The sequence below is a fragment of the Corvus kubaryi genome, unplaced genomic scaffold (assembly GCF_017639235.1).
Source record: "Corvus kubaryi isolate FWS band 111438036 unplaced genomic scaffold, C.kubaryi_AGA036_p1.0 37266, whole genome shotgun sequence".
In the NCBI taxonomy this organism is placed as follows: Eukaryota; Metazoa; Chordata; class Aves; order Passeriformes; family Corvidae; genus Corvus; species Corvus kubaryi.
Window position 1 is genome coordinate 9,731,862 of NW_024581081.1, and position 10,077 is coordinate 9,741,938.

A 10,077-nucleotide genomic window follows, 5' to 3' on the forward strand; every position below is an offset into this window, starting at 1 on the left:
TAAGTCCAGCCCATAACTCTCACTGAGAACAAGATATTTTCCTACCTCACTGTTCAGCTGTGTCATTGCACAGGAGTCTCACATGATATGTAGTGCCAAATCTGTGTAATACCCTCAAGTCTTCTAGCTCCTGAAGCCTGGAATTTGAAGCCTTGCATTTAGGATATGAAATCCAAAGTTAGCAGCTTGTAAAGTCTCTCTAGATTAGTTTCTGTCTAAAAGCTAAATGCATTAAGGACATTTAGGCTGTGCTTTGTAATGTTTAACTTAAGGTGTTCAGAGTCCAGAAATAGAGACTAGGAAAATGCCTTGTGTGACTATTTTTGATGAGGAAGAAGTGGCATTAATTTTTTTACTGTGGTTTACAGGCGAGCACATAAGTAACTCCAGGATTCAGCAGCTGTTAATTAAGAGCAGCTGCTTTGGACACATAAACACCAGGCTTAGGCTTCATGCCCCTTGCTTCAGATACTTAAATCTCTCTGTTGATATAGCTCTCAACTGTGTTGTTCTACCAGCAGCAAGACGCAAACAATCAAAGTCTTAGTGTGAACCCAGTTCTGTTTCATTTCACTTACAAAGTTGTAAATGAGCAACTGAAGTTGATGAAGTTGCAAATCTAGTTCCCTAGTTGAAATAAACTGATATAACTTTGTTGAAGTTTTTTTAATCATGTTATGTTGGATAAACTTTTATTTTTGCATTACAAACCAGTGTCTCACAATTACTCATACGGGGCTTGAGAAAATAATGGGAGCAGTGCAATAATGAAGATAAAGAGTGGGGCGCTCCACAGTGGCCGCAATTAAAAATCCCGAGGGGTTTTCGGGATCTCTAATCTAACCCCCCATTGAGACATGGTGTCCCGTCCCCACAGGGGCGCCTGGTAGTCAGTCACAAACAGGCGCAGAGAAGCCAATTTCCCATCCAGTCCCTCAATTTGTACAATGGTCTTCGATATTTGAGCCGATTTTGTCCCTCCGATACCCTGGATTCTTCCTGCCACGGGTTGCAATTCCCAATGTGACGGCCATTCCCCATGGGGAATGATTGTGACATCTGCCCCTGTGTCCAGCAGGCCCTCCAAACAGAGGGAATCATTGCCTTGCTGGACATTGCAATATATGATGTGTTTGTTTTCTCCCACCACTTCTGCCCAGTAGACACCTGGTGTTTTGCTGTCTACTGGGATTCCTGCTGGTATGGGGATAGCCTGGGCGATGACCTGCCCCTTGGCCAAATAGAAGGGCGGGTTGATGCAACGTGCCACCAGCTGAAGTCATGCCAGGTCATTCATGAGAATGGCTGGGCACACTTCTAGCTCTTGAGGTGTGTGCTTAGTGTCTCCGATGGCCATGTACTTACAGCTTCCCCCTGAAAGCACCAATCCTCCTTCCAGCAGTTCCACTGCAATTACCGTCCACTGGTCCAATGTAAGCACGTGGTCCGTCGCCGTCTTCAGAGACGGTGGTGGTTGAGGGCACCAGGTTTCGTCAGGGTTCCATGCTGTAGAGAGAAACCCCACGAAACAGTCACGTCTGGTAATTTTGTCATATCCAGTGAATGTCGTTTCCCCCCTTTCCCCGCAGGCCCTGCCTCATTTTTGTCCCCACGCGAGGCAGGACCGCGCTGTGCACCTAGTTTTTTTTTTGGTGCAGCGTTGGGTGCCGATGGTGGTGGCACTCTTCCCCCCCTTTCCCTTGCCGCATCTGCCGTTTTTTTGGGGCAGAATCTTGCGAGGTGCCCCACCCCCTGGCAATAAAAGCATACAATCTCCCCCCTAGGTCTCTGTGATGTTGGTGTCTTTGCTGGAGTTTGTGGGTGGACTGCCATGGCCGTCAGTGGAATGGGCCGTCGAGGTGGTGGTCTGATGTCCATTGTGGAGGCCTTCTTCATGCAGGCCTCCACGAGCGCAGGGAGCATTGGCTCTGGATAAACTGGCATCCCGGAGATCACCCTCTTGCACGACTCATTGGCGTTCTCTTTGGCCACCTCGAGGATGATCATCGGGTGCATACCTTGATTTTCCACTTGTCGCTCTACCTGCGCCCTTATCTGATCCACAAACTCAACAGAAGACTGGTTAGGGGCTTGTTTGATGGTCAAATAACTTTTGGGGGCTTCTGGGGTAGGTGCAGGAAGGGAAAGGAATGCCTTCTCTGCTGCCCCCATGATCCTCACAAGAACGACCTTAGGTAAGATACGGGCCTGTTCTCCAGGTTCTTTCCAGTTCCCCTCGCCGCACAGGTGGTCAAACGTTAGAGCCGATTGGTCAGCATCAACAGCCGTATCTCTGCATCTGCAAAGCTTAATGAGGACTGCCTGTAAGAACCGTTTCCATGTCTGCTCCCACAACAGGTATTCGGTCGGGGTTAACAGACATGTAAACAAGTCTTTAATGTCCCAAGGGACAAGCTCATTTGATGAAAATGTGGCCTTAAGAAGGCCTTTAAAGTATTCGCTTTTCCGGCCAAACTCCCTTTGGGCTTTGCAGAGCTGTTTTTTATTCTGGTAGGAGAAAGGCTTCCATCCTCGGAGGGCTCCTCCTACCCCACCATAGGTAACAGGTGCAGCATGGTAGATTGGCCCCCGTTCCGGGTTCTGGGCCCCAGGCCCTTCACATCTGGCTCCGATGTCATGGGAACCGGATGTTAGAGCGTGGGAACCGGAAGCTGGAAGTGGGGAGGCGGGGTCAACAGAGAAGTGGGAGGTAACAGGGACAGGGCTGGCTTCTGCCCCGGAAAAGGCGGACCGGTCCTGAAGCACCTCCCACGAGGGAGGAGGAAGGGACTCAGGGTCTTGGGAAAAGGGGTGTGGTGAGGGGCAGGGAGGAAGTTTGGGCAGAGGAAGGGAAGACAAGGAGTGTAAGGGAAAGGAATTATGGGGAGGAGAAGCACAAGGCGGGGGTCCGACCATCTTGAGCTCCTCGGGAGCCATTTTGAGGGTTCGGGAGGGATAAGAGCAAGGGACTAGGAGATGGATAGGGTGATGGTAACGGGGTTTGGGAGCAATGGGAAGGACGAAGGGAAGGATAGGGAGATGCTCGGGAGAACCGGGGAGATCGGGAGGGACATGGAGATGGACAGGGAGAACAAGTGCAATCAGGGGTAGACGGGTCTGAACTGGGGATATCAAGCCTAACAACTTTGGGAGACGGAACTGGGGTAGAGGGTTTAAGGATAGAAGTCTTGGCCAGCGGGCCCTGCCGACCAAGACCAGGGGACTGGGGGGTTCGCGAGGAGCCAGGGAGACTGGCACCACTGCGGCTACCCTGCATTACACGGGTTGCTCCTCGGGAACCACCCAGCAAGGGACTAGGGGAAAGGGTAGAGGTGTGAGGAGGAACAGAGGAAGAACTGGGGGGTTCTTTTTCCATTCCCAACCTCTCTCTCACTGTTAGCTAAATTAAAACATACAATGGGATCAATTTGGATGCCTGGATGTCCCCCTCATTCACCTTTTGAGTGAGTGTCGCTCCTACAACATTCCAGAAGGGGAGCGAGGTCATATCTCCTGGGGACACCCGTGGGAAATGGAAAAAGAGCCATCGAACAAACTGTTTCAACAAACCCTTTTTGAACTTTTTCCCCCCTCCCTCCAGGAGTCCCACAACTGGGAAATAAAATCCTTGCTGCTGTGCTGACAAACGTGCGCCCATATTTTAAAAAATCTGAGAAACACAAAACTGATAAAACTGGGGGCCAACCACTCTAAAAAAACAAAACTGTCAGCACAGCACTTACCCTTGCCTACAGTAAAACGAAAACTTAAAAGAACGTAAAAGGAAGGGTCCGGGAGCACTCAGGGATTCACACACACTCACCCCTCCACACAAAGGGGACACCCCTCCACATACACTATGGCCCCACTTCTGATCCCCTGGCCAACAGGGATACTCACCACTTGCTCCGCTGGACAAAGGTGCTGTAGACAGGGTCCCTCTCCCTGGACACGATCCCTCCGGCGCTGAGGGACTACCGTGTCCGTCCCCGGGAGCACCACCCGACAGAAATGGGTCTGCTCCCACCGGGGTGCTGACGTGCCAATGGATCTCCAAAAACGATCCTTTCCGTGGGGTCTCGGACCCTCAGGGAGGCCCCACATTGGGCGCCAACTGTCGCAATGACCGCCACTGACCACTGCCCAGGCTAGCTCCTGCGGTGTGCGACAGGAGTGGGGAGCAGCTGGAGGCTCTTGGCTTTAAAGCTGCTCCTCAGGAGTTCAGCTCTGCCCAGGGGAGCTGAAGCTCCAGGCACAGTGGCTGTCAGCAGTCTGGATGAGGGAGAGGATAAAAAGTAGCAAGGAGGCTTGCCACACCGGACGACCCAACTTTATTGGAGGCAACAAACAGGGGACAAGCCTCAAGCTGCTCCAGGGAACCTCTTATAAAGGGAGGTGTTACAATGGGGATGGCTTAACTGGGGACCAATAGAAATCTCTAAGGGAGGGATATGGATGAGGATAGACATTTCCTTGGGCCAATAGCCTCAAGGGGAGGAGGGAAAGGGATCCCATGCCCCAATGGGGCATCGAGGTTTAGGGGATTTCCAAAGGGGGAGGTATCTAGAGGGGTAGGGTTTCGGAGGATTGATGAGGACCATATAAGGGTAAACTGGGAGGTTTCAATGATGGACACTGGACCTTCGGGAACAACAGGAGGGGTTTGGGTGATTGATAGGGAAAGAGCTAGAACAAGGGGAGGAGAACAACCATGTAGGGAGCACCGGGGGAGCGGCTTGGGTCTGGGGGAAACCAACTGGGAATAGGAGTGGGGAAGGTAGGGATGAACCACTGGGGTACAGAAAACTTATATAAAAATACAATAAAGGTATCGCATCACCACAGCTGTAAATTTTGGCTTACTGTGAAATTTTTGTTTATTCTTTCTTTAAATAGCATTAGTATAATAAATAGAAAACTCTAATTTGAAGTACTTAATATGCCATCACAAGTGGGGTGATCATAATTGTTAATTGAACCTTAATATTTATTTTGCTGAGGGTCCCTCTTTGCTAAATGATTCAGCTCAGATTGGTCCATTTTTTGCTATGCAAACTTCCTAGAATTATTCCAACAAGACAGGTAAATGGAAGGCTGGGTTTCTAAATCCTCTTCTATATCTCTCCTCTTTTGTATCATTATGTTATGTTATGTTACGTTATGTTATGTTATGTTATGTGCAAACAATACATTTGTTAACGTACTCTATTTCTTTCCCATGCAGAAAATCAATATACTGTTACTTCAGACTGTCTTCAAATTGTCATGAAAGAAATTAATCCCTAAGCCTTGATACAAACCTCTCAGTTATGTTTTCTCTTCCATTTACTGCAGACCTTACTTCTGCTAGCAGCGTGTCACCTTTTTCCCTTTAAAATCCCTCTGTGTAAGCTTGCTTTCTGCTTAACTTTGTGCTCTGTCTGTCTCTTCAAGGAATCAGTGTTACTTACTTTCCAGGTAGACTTTGGCAATTCAAATTCCTCTTTACCAATGGAATTGGTTAGAAGCATAGCTCTGATTCAAAACTTCATACTGCTTTTCTGACAGAAGGATGTGAGGAAGCAGGACTGAGCTGGAGAGAATTTGGTCTGTCTCAACAGAACTGGCTTTTATAAACTACCTCTTTCTCATCCCTCCAGCAATGCTGACTGCAACCATCAATATTTGATTTATTGCCTGTCATAGAACATGGTGTAGGCATTTCCACTCTTGTATTTCAACTCTGATATTTTATATGAGGTGGGATTTACTCAGTGCATATCTGTCAGCCTGTTTATGTGAGAACATCCAGGAAAATTAAGCCTAATTAGTTTTCTACATGGATTAGTTAAGCAGTGTTGGATGCTCCAAGTCAGAATAGAAATGGTTCCAATGCCAGTCACTTTAATTTGCTTAGAAATAAAACTAAAATTTAATTAAGGCACTTTTATCCTGAGTTAATCTTTAGTGTGGTATATAAAAAACACTGGGAAAAGCACTTTTAGATAATTTGGATTAATTTTCCTCAGTGACTCCACGTTTTTAAATCCTTATTTGCAACATTCCATCAAGAAAAGGGATCCCAGTTAAGATTGTTTAATCACTCTCAGGTTCTAACAACAGTTTTTCTAACATGAAATTTGTTTTCTGGATGCCCCAAACTGAACTATCTGCAACCACTACTGGAGCAATCTTCTTCTGTGACATTGTGTTGTCACACAAAACTAAAAAGAAAATGCCTGCTGAAATCCAACACTTGTTGGAAGTTCCAGGTGATGTTAAAGGTAAGAAATACTTTTATTCAACAACAATTGAAATAGTTGCCCTTTTCATTTGAATTAATTTGTCTCATTTTTCATCTAATTTTGCAGAATTTATTGCAGTTAAAATAGGAGTAACTTTGCCCCTGTATGTTTGGAAATAGCTGTAAATTCCTGCTATAATATAACAAAAGCGTGTTATAATTTATCTGTGATGAGTTTAGAAGCTGATTATTTTTGCTGGGCTTTGTTAATCAAATTCTACTGTAGTCAATGATCAAAGACAAAACATATGATTTTGCTCCAGCACTGTGTGTAAACTAGATTGGACTGTATTTTTCCTGGGTTATTACAATCCGAATGGGTAAAACCTAGTTTAGCAGCTATACATATCTCGTCTTAGATGCACCTTTTGCAATAGGTGTTGTGAAGGCAGAAGCCAGGTTCAATGTGACCTTTTATGATTTTAAGACTGGTAAAAAAATCCAAGACAGATCTATGACAATTGTACCTGTGTGCTAATAATCTGAAAGTATTTTGTAGTGATTTGTGAAATAAGCTCCCGTATTGTTCAGGGGTACAACGGTTAACTGTCATACAGTAATATGATGAAACAAAGTGGTTTGTAAAGGTTACATGTGATACCTACCCTTAGCTGCTATTTTAGCATGGGCAGAAATTTTTGGACTAGGTAGAATGGCAGAAAAAAAAAAAATTAAATCCATATAGTTTTGGACTTATTTAAAAAAAATAAGCTTAAAGATTGAAAATCCAACTTGAACGAAAACACCACTGAAAAAGGAAATGTAAACACTTATATTATTACTAAAAGTCAGAAAATAACTGGGAAAATTATGTGCTTCAGACCTATTTTGTCAAAAAGGTGCAAGATGTAAAGCAAGTTTTAAAATTACATGAAGAAAAATGGAAAAGTAATACTTTTAGATATTCTGAAAATGTAAGAATCAAAGGTCTGAATTCTAGCCTCTCAAGCACAAAAATATCACCACAGATTTACTGCAATTTGTTTTAAGTTATTCTAGAAGACTGGTCTCAGATATATAGTGGGGGAATAGCCAGAATGTCTTATCCTCTGCCACCGTGCATACACCCCCATCATGGCTGAAAATTTACAACAGAAGACTTTCCAAGAAAAATATCTTATGATGCTTGAACTGCAGAACTGCTGAACTGCCAAAATTATTTGCAAAATGAAGGGACTTCACAATTCAGTTACTGTATTGTAGAGGAGAGGAGGCAGAGAGAAATGTAAAAAGAAGTCACTAAGTTGGCTTTTACATCTGTTTCAGTTTTCTCTAGGCATAACAAGAAATAATGGCCCTATTTCAGGGGCTGGCAAAAAAATTTCCTAAATGCAATATGTTTAAGTAGTGTGAAATTTAAGTGATTTGTGATTCACCTAGGTGAAAGATGCTACAGAGATGTGAAATCTTTGTCTTCGTTATGACAATGGATCATTGTATTGCAAACAGTATGAATTATGAATTAAAAGACAGCCTGTTGGCTTCTGGTAGAAGTGCTTCAGATAGTCCCACAGTAAATATGACAAATAGACCCACTATACTTTAGGAGCAATCTGCTTCTCTGTACTTAACGTTTCCACTCAATTGTTACTTTCCCTCCAGGATGAGACACGTCTATAAAGATGCTACACTTATTTTTGTTAACCTATGTCAGTTCAAACATTTCTTTATACATTTTTACCTACACCAGCAGGGAAATATATATGCCCATTTAGCCCACTCTCTACCTTGGAGCAGATTTGCATTATTTTTCAACACATCTTCTCATCATTTCATCCAATCTACATAATATAATCTTGAAGACCAGTAAAGGACCAGTGGTCCAGTATCAGTTTCGGGGTGAAATAATAATTCTTTCTGGTTCTCTTGGATGACTGAAAAGGGGAAACTTCCTACAGATGGTAAATTTTTCCACCAAAACAACAGTCTAATGAAAGGCAGGCATAGAAATCTCTTTTGTGTTCTCTTTGGTATTTATCAAAATATTAGAGGTTTTTTTCAGTTCTTGAAAATAGAAATTCATATGTTATCAAGGAAGGAAGCCAAGGGTGCTTGCTGTTTCCTGAATCTTCTGCGTTTATCAAAGAGATCTATTTTCCCCAAACTTGTCTTTTCTCTCTTAAAAGGACCTGAAGAACCAGACATCCAACAACTGTGTTGAAACACTTCTTTTCCAGTTCTATCACTATGCGTTTGCATTTGCCTCATGAAGAAAAGTTCCCAAGGTCTCAAAGGATGTAAAAACTATTTTTTCAATAGTCATATTTTGCTGTTTTCACACCTGAAAAGTGACTGGTTTAATTGCCACCGGATAATTATATGCTTTCCATGGAGTAGATCATACAGCCCAAATTCAGTGTTTTCTTTGATCTTTATTTTACTTATAGCAGCTTTCAAATATTGAATAGTTTAAAATATGTGCAACTAATATATTGCTGCACATTCACCAAAGAAGTTGAAAATTTGCTTTAATTCTGTCTTTTATAAATCAGGTTTATTTATGCTAGGCACAATCACATACACAGCCCTTGTCATCTAAACATAAGGAATGCCAAATGTAAGTTCACTGAAGTCACAACACAATGTACTGTATGAAATACACAAGACAGAAAAAATGACCTGCGTAGGTAGCCTCTCTGAATGTTCTTGGCTTTCATATACTCAGAAAAAGTTTGATCATATGTGGGAAACACCTATTGAGGAGCTGTAGCAAAAAAAACCCCAAGAGATTTAGTATTACTTCCACAATGTCCAAAAGCTTGCCAAAATCCAGTAATTTGCAGAACAAAGAGTAAGACGTACTCCATATTTGGAACCCTTAGCTTCCCCTTTTGTTATTGATATGGCTTATTTGAACAGTCTGATTTTTAATTTTTTTTTTATACAATACTTTTCAGAGGTTGCTTTTGAAAGAATATCTTTAATAATTGGACAGAACTGGGGGGGAAAAAGGGATAAAGAAAGGAATCAAAGTAGAAATGGATTTTTCAAGAGAGAGTTAGAAGTGCTGACCTTTTCTAAAGCCTAAAATCAGAGTTTAGGAAATGAAAAGGAAATGAAAACCCAATATTTTCAAAATAACGAAAGATTTTGGTTTTTTTCAATAGGAAAAGGCATCTAAGAAGCCCTGTTTGGGGATTAGGAGTTTAATACTATTTCAGATAAAAGATATTTGGATGGACAATAGGAATACCACAGTAAATTTCCTAGATTATAAATGATGTGCTAATGCTTGTATTTATTTGCATGCAGATTACCGAAGAATTAAAATTGTGAAGCATTCCTGCCCTTTGGATGTGACTTCATGTAATCATAACTGAAACATGTTATTAAGTTTCCTACAAAGCAAATATCCTAATCAAGATCTAATTAAAGCAGATTTTAGTAGAAGTTGTTAAGATATATAGGTGAACAACCATCTGTCTTGAAAATCACTGACAAAACAGACCTATTAAGCAAAATAAAGCACTTCTGATGCAGTGTAGCCTTATGCTACTAAACTTCGAGTCTTAGTTACATGATGATTGTGGTCCCACAGCATGAGACTGGATTTTACATTAGCTCACACATTTAATGCTGAGAAGTACAGTTTTATTTTAATTCTACACCATAAGATTAATTTCTGTTTTAAGATACCAATAATAATGGTGCTGTTAATGGTATGTTAATATAATTTCAAGGGCCAGCTGTCATGTAAAAGAGAATGATTAACTGAAGAAAGAGCAGTCCATAAATCCTTCAAGAAGTGTTGTATGCAAAGAGTAGGAAAGCTTAAGTCCAGGTTATCATAAAAT

General features: G+C 42.5%; 1 protein-coding gene across 1 annotated transcript; it reads right to left on the bottom strand.

Annotated features, from left to right (window-relative positions):
- Nucleotides 1-52: 52 nt before the first annotated feature.
- On the bottom strand, nucleotides 53-4,718 carry LOC121663254 (endogenous retrovirus group K member 8 Gag polyprotein-like). Its single transcript, XM_042025324.1, has 2 exons — nucleotides 1,366-4,718; nucleotides 53-137 (listed from the first exon to the last, which is right to left on the bottom strand). The coding sequence occupies exon 1, from the start codon at nucleotides 2,935-2,937 to the stop codon at nucleotides 1,459-1,461; it is 1,479 nt and encodes a 492-aa protein (XP_041881258.1). The 5' UTR covers nucleotides 2,938-4,718; the 3' UTR covers nucleotides 53-137; nucleotides 1,366-1,458.
- Between the last annotated feature and the right edge of the window lie 5,359 nt (nucleotides 4,719-10,077).

What these genes read in the sequence shown, in the direction of transcription:
- LOC121663254 (XM_042025324.1), bottom strand. Translation starts at nt 2,937, where the DNA reads ATGGCTCCCGAGGAGCTCAAGATGGTCGGACCCCCGCCTTGTGCTTCT.